Source organism: Triturus cristatus, chromosome 3_2 (assembly GCF_964204655.1).
Source record: "Triturus cristatus chromosome 3_2, aTriCri1.1, whole genome shotgun sequence".
NCBI lineage: Eukaryota > Metazoa > Chordata > Amphibia > Caudata > Salamandridae > Triturus > Triturus cristatus.
In genome coordinates, this window is record NC_140584.1 from 1,155,998,395 (window position 1) to 1,156,016,358 (window position 17,964).

Genomic DNA, 17,964 nt, shown 5'->3' on the forward strand with positions numbered 1-17,964 from the left:
GGATGTCGTCTGTGGCGGCGATGAGGGCTGTCTCAGTGCTGTGGTTTCGTCTGAAACCGGATTGGGACAGGTCCAAGATGTTGTTGTCTTCCAGGTGGTGGGCTAGTTGCATGTTGACTATTTTTTCGATGACCTTTGCCGGGAACGGGAGCAGGGAGATGGGCCGGAAGTTTTTGATGTCCTTGGGGTCCGCCTTGGGCTTCTTGAGGAGGGTGTTGATTTCGGCGTGCTTCCAGCCTTCCGGGAATGTTGCTGTTTCGAAGGAGATGTTGATGACCTTCCGTAGTTGGGGTGCGATGGCTGCATCTGCTTTGTTGAAAATGTGGTGTGGGCACAGGTCTGATGGAGATCCTGAGTGTATGGAGTTCATGACCTTGCGTGTCTCGTCGTCATTGACGTTGGACCATGAGGTCAGTCGGTTGTCGCTGGTGGTGCTCGTAGGGGAGGTGGAGTCTGGTATAGTCGTGGCAGACGTGGTATTGAAGCTGTGGTGGATGTCAGCGATCTTGCGGTGGAAGAAGATGGCGCGAGAGTCGCACAGTTCTTGTGAGGGCGGGATGTCGTTGGTGTTGGCGCTGGGGTTGGAGAGTTCTTTTACGATGCTGAAGAGCTCTTTGCTGTCGTGTGCATTGTTGTCCAGGCGGTCTTTGAAGGAGGATCTCTTGGCTAATCTGATGAGGTGGTGATGTCTGCGGGTGGCGTCCTTTTGGGCTGCGTGGTTGTCCAGTGTGCGTTCATGGAGCCATATCTTCTCCAGTTTCCGGCATGTGCGTTTGAAGGTCTGGAGTTCGTTGGTGAACCAGTTGGCTCTCTTGCTGGCATGGCTGTTGGAGGGTTTCTTGAGCAGGGCGAGGGTGTTGGCGCAGTTGTCGATCCATTGTCTGAGGTTTCGGGCTGCGGCGTCTGGGTTGATGGGGTCGGTAGGTGGGTTCTGGGTGAGGGTTGCGGTCAGCAGGTCTTCGGTGACTTTGCTCCAGCAGCAGCGAGGCAGCTTTTGGGTGCGGTTGTGCGTGGTTGGTTTTTTGAAGGTGAAATGGATGCAGCGGTGGTCGGTCCAGTGGAGTTCAGTGGTGTGGTCGAAGGTGACGTGGGTGCCTGTGGAGAAGACGGGGTCCAGCGTGTGGCCGGCGGCATGGGTGGGTGCGGTGACGAGTTGTCTGAGGCCGAGGTTGGTGAGGTTGTCGATCAGGGTGGTGGAGTTGGCGTCGTCGTTGTTCTCGAGGTGGAAGCTCAGGTCCCCGAGGAGGATGTAGTCTGTGGAGGCGAGTGCGTGGGAGCTGGCGAGTTCAGCGATGGCGTCTCTGAGCTGAGCCCGGAGCCCGGGGGGTCTGTAGATGAGTGTTCCTCTCAGGGTGGTGTTGGGGTTGCTGTGGATCCGGAAGTGCAGGTGTTCGGAGGTGTTGAGGGTGTCATCTGTGTGGGTGGCGACCTTGAGGGTGGACTTGTGGACGATGGCTATTCCTCCTCCGATTCTGTTGACGCGATCCCTGCGGGTGATTTTGTCGCCGTCCGGGATGGCTATGGCGATGTCGGGCCCCGAGGAGTCGTTCCACCAGGTCTCGGTCAGGAAGGCCACGTCTGGGGCGGAAGTGTCGAGCAGATCCCAGAGCTCGACGGCGTGTTTGTGTGCGGAACGGGTGTTGAGAAGTATGCAGAGAAGTAATAGATCCCCCTGATGCTGTAAGGAGCCTGTGTGTCCCATGCCAGTGGTCCAAGACCCCCGCAGATGGCATCATGACCCCTTAGTAGGATAATATATCTATCGCTGCGCATTCTTCCATCATTGCATTCCAGCTCATCGATATCGGTGTTTTCCGTAGACCTCTATACTCCTCTCTTTTTAGTTCAGCCCCTTCCGCCTTACCCCATCTCACTACTTCCGTATGCCAATCCTGTAGGGACGGAGCCCTAGCGGCTTTCCATTGTGTGGTTATGGCTCTTTTAGCTAGACGGAGTGCAAGATTAGCAAACCGATAAATGGGATTACCCTTCTTTCCACGGGGCCCTAGTCCCAATATACAGTATTCCAGTGTGTCGTTATGACGCACTGGGGCTATATCCGTCATTATTTTGCATACCGTCGCCCAGTAGTGTCCCAGTCTAGGGTAGTTCCATACCATGTGTATCAGCCCCGCGTTGGGTGTGTAGCAGCGTGGGCAGGTATCCCTTGCCCCCGGAAACATAGCACACAATCTGCGTGGGGTTAAATAGGCTCTGTGGAGTAACATCAATTGAATGCATTTAAATTTAGGGTTACGAGACACCTTTTTGGGGTAGCCCAGTATAGTGTACCATTCCTTGTCTGTACATTCGCGGCCTATGTCCTCTTCCCATCTGTCGCGCAATAGTCGTAAAGAGATCGCCATTTCATTCCGAATACCGTGAGTCTACCATTTTGTCAGGCGTCCCTTTAGGTATTGCATGGTAAGTAGTGTGTTCGTGGTTGGTTCAGTATCCTCTGGTGACCATGTAGTGTGTATATATCTGCATATATGTGCATGTAGTAGGAACAGTGTATCAGGGCACCATGTTCGCGTATAAATGTTGCATGTGTCATTAATACACCCTCAGAAAAGAACCCTCCTATTGTGTTCATGCCCGCATCAGTCCATGCCTGTAAAGCACGGTTAGTGACCAGTCCTGTTCGTGTGGGGACACCTAGCAGCGGAATGGTGGGAGCATACGGTGGTGTCTGTCCAGTTTACCTCACTGCGCTCCTCCAGTAAGTAATGGCTATCCGTAGCAAGTGGGGTGTCGATGTTGGTATGAAAGCCTGAGGCAGTAAGAGCCTGTGGATGACCCCCTTGACCTGTCCTGCAGTGACATATCCAATTCTTGTAAATTACGTCCTGCAAGCCAGAATGCCAACCACTGCAGTTGGGTAGCATAGCAACATGCGCGCAAGTCCGGTACCCCATCCCCCCTTGTTTTGGGGTTAATTGTAGTTTTGCCAGGCTGATACGTCTTCGCCCGTGCCCCAGACTAACTCTATCAATAAAGAGTTCAATACTTTAAAATCCTCGATGGTTCAAGTATAGGTGGACTGGTGAAGTAACAAAGTGGCCGCGGCAACAGCACCATTTTAGTGATGGTTACTCGGCCCGCCACCGATAGGGGCAGCGAGATCCAGAAATGGATCTGAGATTTGAGAGCAGTAATCACCCGCGTTAAGTTGCCATTTAGGAGATCCGTGGCATCACGGTAAATCTGTATTCCGAGATATTTAAAAGTATCAGGCGCTATGTGAAAGGTCCAGGGGCTGAACGTAAATTGACCGCTTCTCACAGAGCTATCAAAGAAATAGGCATACGACTTGGTAGCATTAATAGCCAGGCCAGAAAGTTCTTGGAATAACGCAAATATGGAGGGCATTGGATGAGGATCCGCATCCATGTCATTGATATAAAGAATGAGATCATCTGCGTAAGCTGAAACCGTGTGAGATGCATGACCTCGCGTTATCCCCCTACAGCTTGAGAAAGAACGGAGTCTGTGCAGAAGTGGTTCCAGCGCCACGATAAACAACAACGGCGACAAGGGGCATCCCTGTCAGGTACCCCAAGCCACCGTGTATTGCCGCGAGATATGCCGACCCCTGTGCGCCCGCGCAGTGGGGTTCGTGTATAGTAATATATTTGGCAGGTATACCAAATCCTGCGAGGGCATAGAACATATAGTCCCAATGCAAGGAGTCAAATGCCTGCCGCAAATCAAGCGATATGCAACCTTCCTTAGTTCCCGTTTTCTTAGTTCCCGTGCTGAGTGTGCCCATCATAATTTGGTGTAGGCGTCTGATGTTAAGTATCGTGTTCCTACCAGGTACAATCCCACACTGATCAGTGTGTATTAGTTTGGGGATAAACTGACAGAGGCGGGTGGCCAACAATTTACTCAGGATTTTATAGTCCGTGTTAAGGAGTGTTAAAGGTCTATAACTCGATAGGATCAATCCATCCCTCCCAGGCTTCAGTAAGTAAACCACTAGCGCTTGCAGCGTAGTAGCGGGGAGCCCACGTGCTTCCAACGACTCATGATATATGCATTGTAAATGAGGAATCAGCAAGTCGGCATATACCACGTAAAATTCAACCGGCAGGCCATCATTCCCAGGAGTTTTATTACGTGGTAAAGCTTTAATCGCCTGTCGGATTTCCACCCCTGTTATCGGTTGTGCTAATTCGTCACGCTGCTGTTGTGTGAGCTTTGGTAAGCATAATCCGTCAAAGAAGAGTTCAAAATCAGTGTCAGTATGTCCAGTTAGTGGACCATATAGGTGCTCATAGTAGTCCCTAAACGCAGTATTGATGTCTAATTGCGTGTTAACCACAACATCCTCACTGTTTCGAATTTCCAACATAGGTGCGGGCAAGGGTTTGTTCCGAACCAACCGTGCTAGCAGCGGCCCTGACCTGTCTGCCTGTGTGTGTTGTCTCTGTGTGTATAGCCGGTGATCGACAACATGCAGCTCCTCGAGGAGTTTGGCGTATTGTATGTTAGCCTCCCGTAGCTCTGTTAATTGTTCATTTGTCCCCAAGCTTCCCCTTCCAGCGCAGCCAGTTTACCCTCGAGTTCAGTGAGCCGTTCTATCAGAGCAAGCCAAACTCCTGTCTTAGTGCTAATTGCCACTCCCCTGATAACCGTTTTAAAGGCATCCCATTCCATCTGGGGAGTACTAGCAGACCCCGCATTCTCCGAGAAATAATGGGCAATCACCTCCGAGAGGGCATGACAGAAGACCGGATCTTCCAGCATCGTGGGTATCGGAGTTGGAGTCTTGCCCCATTGTAGCGTTAATTCCACCGGGTTATGACCCGACAGGGTTTTGCCCATATGGAGTACCGTAGTAACTGATCCCAACAGTGCTCCGGAACACAGGAACCTATCTATCCGAGTGTGCAGTCTGTGTGGTGGTGAGTAAAAGGAATATTCTCTATGCCCTGGATGTTTTGCCCACCATGCGTCGTGAATTTCCCAGCCCTCTGTCCACCCTTTGAGTGCCTCAGCTTGCTTTTTGCTTTCTGTAGCGTGTAATGGGGGGTGAGACCTGTCCAAGTCAATGTCCAATACAGCATTAAAGTCGCCCCCCAACACCCAGGGATATTCGGCCCAGTCTGTCAGGGCTACACCCAGTGCAGCTAGATAATTTTCCTGATCAGTGTTCGGAGCATATATACAACCCTTAACCACATGAGCCCCATCCAACAAGCCTTGAAGTAACACATACCTGCCATTAAAGTCTATTTTTTGCTCTAGAAGCCTGAATTGGATATTATTTCGCACCTACACCGCCGCCCCCCTGGCAAAAGCTGAGTATGTCATGGCAAACAGTTGCCCCCTCCATTTTTTCTGTAACTTGGCTGCCTCATCAGCATTAAGGTGAGTTTCTTGCAGGTAAGCTGTAGCAACCTTCCTTCTATTGAGTTGCACCAGGACACAGTGTCTCTTATGGATGGAGACCATGCCCCACCCATTCCAGGTGCAGTAGGTGTATTTATTATGTAATGCCCTCGTGGTACGGATAGCGTATTGGCCACGCGACATGTGGAGTTCGAAGCCCTTCAGACATGAGCTGCATACGAGCCGAGCATGCCTCAACATAGAAACTCCCCAATACTAGCTTCCCCCATAAAACATCAGAGGACCAAACTTGAAATAAAAGTCCAACATGGACTCTAAACAGTAAATGCCATATCGCAATCGCCTGGGGGTTGGAGGCCTGAACTGCGGCAGTTCATACAAACATCACATTGCCCATTTGAAAAAGCGTTGGTTATGTTAGCACACTTCCCTATACAGCTTAGTTACACTAGACCTACTAAAGCAGTCATCAACAGTATTCTATATTGAATAGCATCTATATACATTACCACTCCCGATCATCCCGGAACACAACATAAGAAGTCTCTGGCAATTTGAGCCGCGATCGCGAGCAACAGCGTTATGCTAGTCTCATAGTTTGAGCGCACCATGGCAGCATCCGATGAGTGCACTGAAGTCGCTGCAGTTTGAGCATCATGAGCAGCCAACGCCGCTGCCATCAGGAGTGCATCTTTCTGGCTGTTTGTGATCTGTTCCGAGGTTGGGCCAGCGTCCATAGTGTCCACACTACTGCCATTTCCCGGCCTGAGTAGTCCAGCAGTTCGCAGCAGGGAAGCACGATGTATTTGTCCTGATGGAAGTGAGGACTGTGAGGTCTCCAGCGTAAAAGTTATTTCGAGCCAGTCCGCCTCTTCCTCCCGGCTTTCAAAAAAGATCGATTTTGTCCGTAAAAAACCTTCAGTCAAGCCGGGAAAAGCAGTGCATATTTCAAGTTGCTTGCACGTAGGTTCTTTTTGATTCCTTGAAAAGTAGCTCTAGCTTTCTGGACTGCCTGGGTAAAATCTGGGTAGAGAGAAATTATCCCATTCTCAAAACGTATGGGAGCATTCTTTCTAGCGGCCCGTAGGATCGTGTCGCGGTCCTTGTAATGTAGTATGCGTGCGATCAGCGGGCGGGGTGGTGCGCCTGGTTGATGAGGTCTGGGAAGCACTCGGTGCGCACGCTCCACACTGTACAGGGATGTTAGGCCCTTTTTCGCCACATGGTCCCTCAGCCAGTTCTCCACAAACTGGGTGGGGTTGGATCCCTCACTGCGCTTCGGTATTCCAAGTATGCAGACATTATTGCGGCGGGATCTCCTTTCTGCGTCGTCCACTCTGTCCTGCAAGCCCTTCAGTTGGCGTTGGAATTGTTCTAGCTGGGTGGAATGCATGGTCTGCTGGGGTATGAGATCGTCCAGTGCCAACTTATTCGATTTGACCTTGCCGGCAATCTTCTTGTGGTCCACCTGCAGTAAACCTAGATTGGTGGACATCGTCCTCATTCGCGCCTCCAGTGCTGTTCGTGGGTCACATATCTCCTTCAGAATTAAGTCCAGCTTAGCATAGTGGGGATCCGTCCCCATGCGAGGTATCACATCATTATCCGAAGCATTGGAGGGGTCACTGCCAAATATAAGCTGCGCCCCATTGTGCCATGGCGTCCGCCCATCCGTCTCTGCTCCAGGATGTTTACTTGCGGGGCCACCAGGGCACTTCACCTTGCAGTTATATGCTCACAGGTAGGCTCAGGCCAAAGGTGTAAACCAACTATGCATGCAGCCGCGTGTTATGGGTCTCTATTCCCAGCCAGGCACTGGTCACTCACTCCCAGTGTGCACTGTCAGGAATGCTGGTCTCCTCACAACTATTGGACAATAAATCAATCCCAACGGTGGCAGTACCAATGCACCCCCAGTTTGGTCTTGGGCACTCCACTGCAGTCAGGGCAGCCAGCAGGTAGAGATCGTTACCACTGCTAGTGCCGTGTAGCCACCATTCATGGGGGCGGGGGCGCCATTGATCAGAAGCGGCCCTGGCAGCGATACAGTTCGTTAGTCCCAGTAGCGGTTTTTAATTCATGCACAGAGGCTGGGGCAGCGGGCGGAGGCCACCCCAATGTGTCTTCGTGCAGGTTGTTTCCCTTCGTAGTCAGCGGGGATTATAGCGGCTTCTGTCTCAGGAGCAGGGGCGTCCCCACACGGGCTCTCCCAATACACCTCCTCACACAGGCTTTTGATGCAATCACCAGGATATGTCCCTGTTAGGGGGGGAGGTGCCCACAGCACCAACATTTCGCATTGCCAGTGTTCTCCCCAAGTGCTCAGTCACTCACCGCAGCGCCTCCCGCATCCACCATTACGTGCGCTGGTCGAGTTTGCGGCCGTCGACATCCGCCATTTTGTTTTCGTGGCCTTTGCTGTCTCCTATAAAATCGGGCATTCAGTCTTCTGCCACAGTCACCTTCTTCACTAGCACCAACCAGGAACAGTGTCCATATCTCCTTTGGCAAAATCGCCCATGTCCGCCGCAGGCACGGCAGGAGCTGCGAGTTTCAGCGGGAGCTCCTCGCAGCAGACGTGGCTCCGCCCTCCGTCACTCCACAGCCCCGGTGTCGTCCAGGAATAGCACAGGGGCTCAAAACGCAGTCATCGGTCCCAGAAGTGTTCCACTGTTGAAGGATGGGTGACCCATCCGTGTAGGTCCAGATTAGTACAGAATATTTCGCTAAGTGTCAGGGTATGGGACGGAGCTATTTCATCTCACGTCCTCCATGCCCGTCAGTTGGCCACGCCCCCCTCATGAAAATTACAGTTGACCAGGTAAATTGGTGCCTGTTGAAGCCAGTCAGGAGCATGGGGGTTTTGGGCATGGATCAGCACTTATGAAGAAACTTCATTCGGTTCCAGCTGTATCCCGTAACTTGCTCTTGGATTCTGAAGGTTTCAACCAGAAGAACATTCCCTGTTCTTCTGTTGAAAACACAGATTTCACTTTCCAAAAGTCATGTGCCTCAATCTGATCCAGTAAAAAAACTTTTCAACTAGTTCATTGGAATTTCCAGGAGTAAATTTGTGAAATTTTGCCTTGAGTTGATGCTGGGGGTATTCCAAACCCTCCTACTTCCTACCCAGTTCTCTCGAAAGATTGTCATGCTAGATGGGATTACTTGCATTATTCCTTCCATCCTCCCTTTCTTCTTTCCTTTATCCATGCTTTCTTCTTTACCTCTTTTATTTCTTCTTTCATTAGGACACCCTTTCTTTCTTCCTTATTATTCCTTTCCTGCTTTCTTTCTGACTTTCTTCCTTTTCCTCAATGTATCCCTTTCTTCTTCCTCGAATTCTAAGTCCTACCGCCTCCTCACCCATTTCCTCCATGAAGGGCTTGCAGTAGCATTATATATTTCCCCTCTCTGCCCGCAAAATGGAAGTCAGGTTCTCTGGTATTAATGAAGGATGAGGGAGGAGGTGTGTGAAGTTAGAAAGGATGGACACAAACACACGAACAACAAAAAATACCCGCTGGTCATAAAGTTCTAAGCAAGTTGGACATTTAAGTGAAAGTTGTGAGTATCATGAGCATTTTGTACACAACTATGTTTTGAGTTGCGTTATAACCGAGGAAAACCTAAGCAAGTTATCGATTTGCGTACGTAATGCTCGCAAGACATCAGCAACATTGGGGCCCATTAGGATGGCGGGCGGTGGCGGTGTCTGAAAGACACCGCCATCCATATTATGATATTGGCGGTCGTATGCCTTTCCACGGTGGCAACACTGCCTTGGAAAGGCATACGGTCTTTGCTTTGGGGGCCCATTGCGGGCCCCCAGGGTGAATAGTACCCCCCCTCATTGCCATGCCATGATGCCTGCCACGTAGTGCATGGCAATGATGTGCACAGTCCTTTTCCATTGCGGGCGGGTCTGCAGCCAGCAGATCCACCCGCAATGGAAAAGGCACAGGATAAGCCCGCCAGTGTAGTGGGCGCATCCTAATGTGCATGGCGGGTCGCTGCAGCTTCGGCGGGCGGTTCCGCGCTCCGTTACCGCCATCGTAATAGGCCACCATAGGTACCCCCATGTGCACCCCCTACCCCCTTCACCCTGGGGGTCCGCAACGGGCCCCCAAAGCAAAGACCATATGCCATTCCATGGCGGCAACGCCGCCGTGGAAAGGCATACGACCGCCAGCAACGTAATATGGATGGCAGTGTCTTACAGGCACCGCCACCATAAGCAGGCACTTTTTCCGCTGGTCGACGAGTCGACCGGCGGAAAAGTGGTGGACGGTCTTTCTGTCTGCCGCGGACCCCCCAGCCATTATAATATGGCGGGGGTCTTTGCTGTGTGTATGGCGGGCAGATTGCCCCCGCCGGGCCAGCGGTGACCACCGCCGGCCCGGCGGGGGCAATCCGCCCGCCATCCTATTGGGCCCCATAGAGCAAGCGCAAGAAAAAGGTCTGCAATCAGAAAAAAGGACATCAAACTACTCCAACAAAGATAGGAAGGTGAGGAGTAAGAACTCTACATTGAAACCGTGGAATAACAAAACTAGTTTTAATATAGACAATGATGGATAATGCCTGCCACAGAAACTGTGAATTGATGGTCAATGACCCATATGTACAGATGGACCTTCAGAAAGGATGAATGCCAACTTTAAGAAAGGCAACAGCAGCACCCATAAGGGTGACATCAGGGGAATAAAATGCAAAGTCTTCCACTTGAAATAATTAGGGAAAGGAACTGAAGGACATCACAATTAACGCAGACAGGGAGACCAAAAGCAACAATAGCTGGACAACTTCGCATGGGTGAAGTATTAAAGATCAATCACTGCCTTAAGGCGATTATGGGTAGCAAAGTGCGATCATTTACTCAAGGACATGGTGGTAACCAGCAAAGAAGGTTCAGCAGCTTGTGCAAGGACAGGGCAACCATGGCTAATGATGGGAAATATACTTTCCCATGAACATGACTATAGTGGGCACACAGTGCCATGGGGAATACCTTACGCATTCATAGGGTTATCATGGGCAAAATGAGCAATGGGTTTCATAAGTACAGAGTAACAACTGTCAGTGATGTGGAAAGGGTGTCCAGCTCAGCAACTCTCATGTGCATGGGACATTGACATTTATCTGCAATGATTTCTCCAAAGCAACCATGAGCAGTGAAGGACAATGAGCAGTGGCTTTCACTAGGCAGACAGACCAAACACATGAATGGGACAAGGAGTGGGCAATTACAACTGCAAGAATAAGACAACCCTGGACAATGACTTTCACAAGGACAGAGTGACTATGAGCAACAAGGGTCAAATACAGAAGCACAGAATGATCGAGGGCAGTGAAGGCCAGCAGCATCTGCTGGGTGATAATTAGAAATTGGTTTGCCATTGCCTGAGCAACCATGGACAACTCCCACCAAGACAGGATCACTATGGACAAGTATATACTCTAAGTACCAGCACGTTTGGCTGCTTTTGGGAAAGCCTTACTCCTCCTGGTTGACTGCAGATTGCTGTGACAATTTATTTTTAAATTTTGTATTTCCTGGAAGACCTGTGACACCAGTTAGATTGAAATCAGATATTCTCTTGTAGTCTAAATGATTTACTAGGAGATATCTTCTAAACGTAATCTTTCATTCTTAAGTTTGTTCAATTGATTTTCACTGCATGGGTTTTGGTACCCTTTAAATAATTAAATCTGCACAACATATCCTTATAAGCTAGACTGCCTCTGGTTTTAACTCAGCTACTATTTGAGTGTTGCCATTAATGTCTCTTTATTTGATATAATGGAGGCTGCCAATGCCCTATACGCCGATGACCTATTCATGTTTTTAGAGAATACTGCGGACTCCCTCGTCGGAGCAAAACATCTACTGCATGACCTAGGCGCTGTTGCTGGACTCAATGTGAATTGGGCGAAGTCCTGCCTGTTACCCGCGGCCCCATTGACTGGTGGTCTTTTAACTACAGATGGGGTATGGTGGGAATACTGCTACTTGACATATCTGGGGGCCCAAATCTATCATACGCAGACTGATTTACTGGAGGGCAATGTGGGTAGAGCCATCCGGAGCCTTAAAAGTAATGCTGAGTTTTGGGGAAGACTGCCTCTCTCGGTGGCTGGCTTAGTGTCCCTTCTTAAGATGGTGACCCTCCCCAGACTATTGTACTATTTTAGAACCCTGCCGGTTTGGATACCCCTGTCAATCTTTAAACAGCTTCAATCATTGATTACAGAGTTTCTCTGCGCTGCTGGCAGACGGAGGGTGGCACTCAAAATACTAATGAGACCGAAGGCTGAGAGTGGGCTAGAGGTTTCTGACCTTGAGGCATACTACCTGGTGGCCCAATTACAGTGGCTTACCCAAGCAGTAGCAATGGAATTTGGAGGGCCGGGCGGACAAGATAATGGGCAAACCCTTGGGCAGGCACTGTCTCGCATTATATTACAACTACCACTACGAAATAAGGCACTCACTACCGAATTACAGACGTTTCTGCTTTATTGGAACAGAAGTCAGAGGAGAGGGCAGATCGCACGTCCTTATGCCCCTGAGATCCCTTTGGCCATGTGCATTACTCTGCCGCATGGGGGCAACTGGTCCGCGTTGATTGACTGGAGGGAGAAAAGCTTGACCACACTCGTTGACATGTACGAGGACAACACCTTGCTCCCCTTTCGTACACTGCAAGAAAGGCACGACCTACCTCGCGGATACTTTCTGCTCCACTCGGCCCTCGTTGCGGCCGAATCACTGACAGAATATCGAAGGTCAGAATATCGACCTACAGAAATATCGGAGCAAGAATATCGAAGTCAAAAATATCGACATCCTATCTACATTATGGTAAGTGCAAAAATGTCTGAAAAAAAATATCGATGTCAAAAATATCGTTGTTATAAATATCGTTTTTTATTTAAGTTAAAAAAAATGTAAAATAAAGTAAATAATACATATAATTAAAATAAGCATAGTTAAAAATATTTAAAAATGTTTAAAAATTATAAGTAATATATATAATGTAAAAATTAATTTAACATATACATATAATATATAATAGATAGAAACAGTCCCTCTCTGCTCTTCACTTAAGCAGAAAAATGAAGGTACGGACCTCTCTCCTCCGTAAGAAATGACAGAATCCCACAACAGCAAAGAGTGGGTGAAGCAGGTATTTATTTTTCCAAAAAATCGATGTCAATAAATCATAGGACCAGTGTCCTCCATGACGCGTTTCGCTCCACGCAGGGAGCTTGATCACATGATAATATATAATAGATATACTTATTTATTAATATGTTTTAATAATTATTTTAATAACTTATCAATTGTTAAAAAATATCTTATAAATTAGAAATACATCGATACACATGATAAAACAATAATATAAATACAATTTAAATAAATATATATAACAAATTAAAAAAATGTATTTTTTTTAAAATTAATTATACACTACATTAACTAAAATAATACAATAAATATTAGATAGCGGAGGGAAAGTGTTGGACAGCGTAAGGATAAAAATTACTATTCCAACTCCAAACAGTGGAACAGTAGGGAAAGTGTTGGATAGCATAGGAGTTAAAATTACTATTCCCACTCCAGTGAGTGCGACAGTAGGGAAAGTGTTGGATAGCGTAGGCGTAAAAATTACTATTCCCACTCCAGTGAGTGCCACAGTAGGGAAAGTGTTGGATAGCGTAGGTGTAAAAATTACTATTCCCACTCCAGTGAGTGCAACAGTAGGGAAAGTATTGGATAGCGCAGGGGTTAAAATGACTATTCCCACTCCAGTGAGTGCAACAGTAGGGAAAGTGCTGGATAGCGTAGGGGTAAAAATTACTATTCCCACCCCAGTGAGTGCAACAGTAGGGAAAGTGTTGGATAGCGTGGGGGTAAAAATTACTCTTCCCACTCCAGGGAGTGCAACAGTAGGGAAAGTGTTGGATAGCTTGGGGGTAAAAATTACTATTCCCACTCCAGTGAGTGCAACAGTAGGGAAAGTGTTGGATAGCGGAGGGGTTAAAATTACTATTCCCACTCCAGTGAGTGCAACAGTAGGGAAAGTGTTGGATAGCGGAGGGGTTAAAATTACTATTCCCACTCCAGTGAGTGCAACAGTAGGGAAAGTGTTGGATAGCGTAGGGGTTACAATTACTATTCCAACTCCAGTGAGTGTAACAGTGTGGGCAATGTAGGATAGCTTAGGGGTTAAATTAACATACTTATTAATTTAAATAATTTTTGTAAAATAAATAACATATTAATAATTAATTAACTAAAAATGTAATTGATATTTACTTACATATCATTAATTAACTTCCCACCCTATTCCCCCATAAACACACAACCCGCTACACATAAAAAATAACAGTTAATTTAATTATCAATTAATACAAATTAATTACCAATGAAAAATTAACTAAATAAAAATTAATAATAAATACCAACAAGAAATAAGTAAAAAATAAATACTTAATTATAATAAATTATTTCCCACCCTATTCCCCCATAAACCCACAACCCACTACACATAAACAAATAACACAATTAACTTAATTATCAATTGATAAAATTAATTACCAATTAATAGTACATTTACAATAAATTAACAATAACAATAAATAAAAAATTATATATTAATTATAGTTAATATAATGATAAATTAATCAATGAATACAAATTAATTACCAATTAGTAATTATTTAACAATAAATTCATAATCAATAACAATAAATAAAAACAAATCAATGAATTAATTATACTTAAATTACTTCCCACCCTATTCCCCTATAAACCCACAACCCGTTCTGATGCTAAAACGCAAAATTTACATTAAAAAATTACTAATTTCTAAACATTTAATACATATATTTAAAAATAATGAAAATACATTACAAAAAATGATAAACATACATATAAAATGCATACTAAAATACATAACACTAATATAAATATCGATATAATTAACAATGATATTTTTGCTATTGATATTGCTTACTTTGATATTACTTACTTCGATATAAAAAAACGATATTACTTACCTTAAGGTCGATATTCTGGTCACCAATATTCTTGACGTTGATATTCTGTCCCTACAATATTAAAAAATCGATATTAGTGTAGGTCGATATAAAAACGTCGATATTTTGACTGCTCACCGTTGCGGGCATCGAAAAGCATTGGAGGGAGGGGCTCATTGAGCCACAAACCTCAATGGTCTGCCAATCCATGGTATCAATGGCGGGAACCTTTAAGGCAGTTACCTGCCTTTATAGGTGTATGATACATGAGGCACTAACACCATTACAGATACTACGACAGAAATGGGAGGGGGATTTGGGTGAAGAGATTCCTGAGAAATTATGGGCTGAACTAGTCGAACGGGCATGGAAAGGCTCTAGAAATACCAGTTTCCAACTCGTGCATTTTTTTATGCTACACAGGGCGTACCTTACCCCGGCAAAAATTATTAAATATTTTTACATGGATACGGCAATGTGCCCACACTGCAACACGGAGGATGCGGATTTCCGCCACATGATGTGGTGTTGTCCCCAGCTTGGGACATACTGGGAAGAGGTGGTTACACTACTGCGAGACATCACTGAAAGAGATGTAGAGCCCACTATAGGTCTCTGTCTGCTGCACTGGTTTCCCCATACTTCCAAGAATAAGATAACTAGTAAGTATTTGGACCTGGGCCTCCTCTGGGCTAAAAGAGACATTACAGCACATTGGATTTCCAAGAGGGGCCCAAGTGTCCAGAGATGGAAAGCTGACCTCCTTAAATGGGCAGAATGTGAGGCCAGCATTAGATTACAGTTGGCTCATCGAGCAAATAGCGAGTAAGCTGTGGAAGCAGCGAGGGCGTGGGAAGCGTTAGTGGTCTTGTTGAAAGTTCCGGACGATGATCTAGATGATGAGCTTCTGGCTGGTGACCCGGCTGCTTTGCCCTGACCCCTCTGTATCTAATAAGCTGATGTTTATACCTATTGTATCCCTGACTATACCTGCCTCAGGCACGGAGGAACTCCCTGATCCTTGCTGCAGTGTACCTTTATAGCGCTCCTTTCTGATACACCTTGACGTTGCCATTACTATTGCTGTGTGCGACACACCGAGGGGGGGGGGGGATGGACAAGAGTGTGAGGGGAAAGCTCGTTTCGTATTTTTAAATGGGCGGCTAGGATGCCTTTTCTATTATCCTCGTTGACAATTGGTTATTATTAATACATTTGTTTATCAAGAGTCTTGTTGACATTTGGCATTATTACATTGAAGAACGATATACAGTACATGCTGGCTATGGCTATGTCACTTGTCCCTGGGTGCGACCAGGTCATATTGTCGGTATATGTGCACCAGCTTGCTTAAGTATTCTGATAATAATTGAATTGTTATGTTTTGGAAATAATAAAAACATATATATTTTTTTAAATGGAGGTTGCCAAGGCCTGGGATGAAATCTAATAAGCATTGTCAATGAAATCAATTAGTCATCAAGATGATATACCAGGGACTCTAACACTTATGCTCCTTCACTCTCTCCACAGCTGTGGTCTGAGAGAAGCCAATGATCGCCGAAAAGAGACCTACGCCAAGCAGCACGAGGTCCTTTTCTTGGTTCAGAGGTCACCCTGGAATATTATGAAGCTTGGTCGCCTTGGGGAGGCACCGAAAGAATATTGTCTGCCCTACCAGCGGGTCCTGCCAATGCCCATCTTCAAGCCTGTGGACCTGGGAGGCAAGACGGAACGAGTGCCCACACCTCAGGAACTGCGCAGAATGATTGAGTTTGAAAGAGCCCTGAGCAATCCAGGCAACGGCCTGTGCAAAGACAAGAAGATGATCTCCGAAATCACCAAAGAGCTGCCCCTGGTCATTCAGCCCACACGCATGGACTTTGGGAAGGTGCCACTGCCAAGGTCGCTGTCCAGAACCTTGTCCCAGGAAGCCCAGCGAGGCTAAGGAATGCAGGAGATCAATCCACTGTGCTTGCGTTGCAATCCTCGCTCTAGAAAATCAAGTGCCTTGAGGCCGTAGAGCTCTGTATGTGTTGTGTTAGGACAGGCAGCAATGCTTAGCATACCAAAAGCTTTGAAGAGCAGAGCTGTGGTAACGCTGTCAAGTAGACAAGATGGCGACTTCCAGCACCAATCCCTCACACTCTGACCTCCTTTCTGATGCAGGATTGGAAATGCCAAAAACAAGCCTGGGACTCCTGCTACCCCCATTCTGCAGGGAGGACCTATAAGATCCCAGCTAGAAAGGTCAGGCAGGAGCCATAAGAAAGTGCAGTAAAGGGAAAGTAGACTTTGGTATAGAGAAGTGACAATTCCATGATTAGAGGGAGGAACAAGGCCACCATTGACATTCAAGAAGCAGAGTGCTAATATTGACTCTTCCGTTAGGCCTTCTCCCCATATATCCATATGTTGACGTCATTTTGTTCGGTTCTTATTGGAGCCTCTTGAGTCACAAACAGTTCAGTGCAGTGAGGTGTAAGATGAGAGTAGAGACAATGGGATGTGGAAGGCAGGCACCAGAATTTCATCCAGACCGTAGGAGGTTGACTGGAAACTCATCAGCAGGCCTTTTTCCTCCGAGATGTTGGCATGGAAATATCTGCAGGGTTACCTGTACCTGAGGTTAAAAAATCATTATAGGAAGGTTATTGAGCTGCACTCCGACATGGCCACATTTTTGGGAATGTCGGCTACCTCTCAAAACCGAAAGAAAAGATGTGCTTCCATTGCGTCTTGGTGCTCTGCCTTAAAACCCAAGGCCACCTCTACTTGATTTAGAGGTAGCATGGCAAGAGGGATGCTTTAAGGGTTGCAGGAAGGGTAGATGGGTGTGGAGTGTATAGATGCTAGTTCTGTCCAGTGTCATGAGTAAAAGAGTACTGGCAAGAAGTGGAAAATTACTTGACAGTCAAGGAAGGAGCAGACAGGTAACAAAGGTTGGACCAATCTAATGTTCTCAGAGGGGTACGGTAAGGTGGGGGGCAGTACTGGAGGTTTCCTAATCCCACATTGATGTGTGCTAAATAGAAAGAAGTGGACGCAGGGGCAATCCAGTGCTGTGTGCAGAGTGGTACTGAGGTAAGAGGGATATTGGACCGGTCCATATGAGGAGAGCCCCGGGAGTTGTCTTTGAAAGGACTGCTGTGTGAGCATTTCATAGCATCCTTCCCTTATACTCAGTTACCTCTGTTGTGATGTGTCATAATGCGCATGCCATTGTATTCAGTTTGACCATCCATTTATCGCTTACAAAATAAAGTTATTTTTCTATCTGGTATAAAATAATGGCAGCTTTTATTGATCTGATAATAAAATGTTGTCAGTCACTCCTTGGTTTCCGATTGTATATTATTGTTCCCATTCGTGTGTTATTTGTGTCTGATAATTTTAGTTGTTCTAGGTGCAGAGGGCGGGTTGTAATATACCATGCAGTTCAATTAGAAGGACCTCAGATTTAAGGTTAGAACTCAACGAATACATCAACACAGAAACAAAATATAATGCATTCTTCGCTGGAAGTTAGGGATGTAGGCATTGGTAAAGCCGCTGATTTCT

General features: G+C 46.7%; 1 protein-coding gene across 1 annotated transcript in view; it reads left to right on the plus strand.

The window, feature by feature from the left end:
* LOC146859310 (telethonin-like) overlaps window positions 1–17,738 on the plus strand; it is a 32,804-nt gene extending 15,066 nt beyond the window's left edge. The window contains exon 2 of the mRNA XM_085649980.1: window positions 15,937–17,738. Within this exon, the coding sequence (XP_085506106.1) occupies window positions 15,937–16,351 (415 nt within the window). The 3' untranslated portion in view covers window positions 16,352–17,738. The remainder of the gene's footprint in view (window positions 1–15,936) is intronic.
* Window positions 17,739–17,964: the final 226 nt, after the last annotated feature.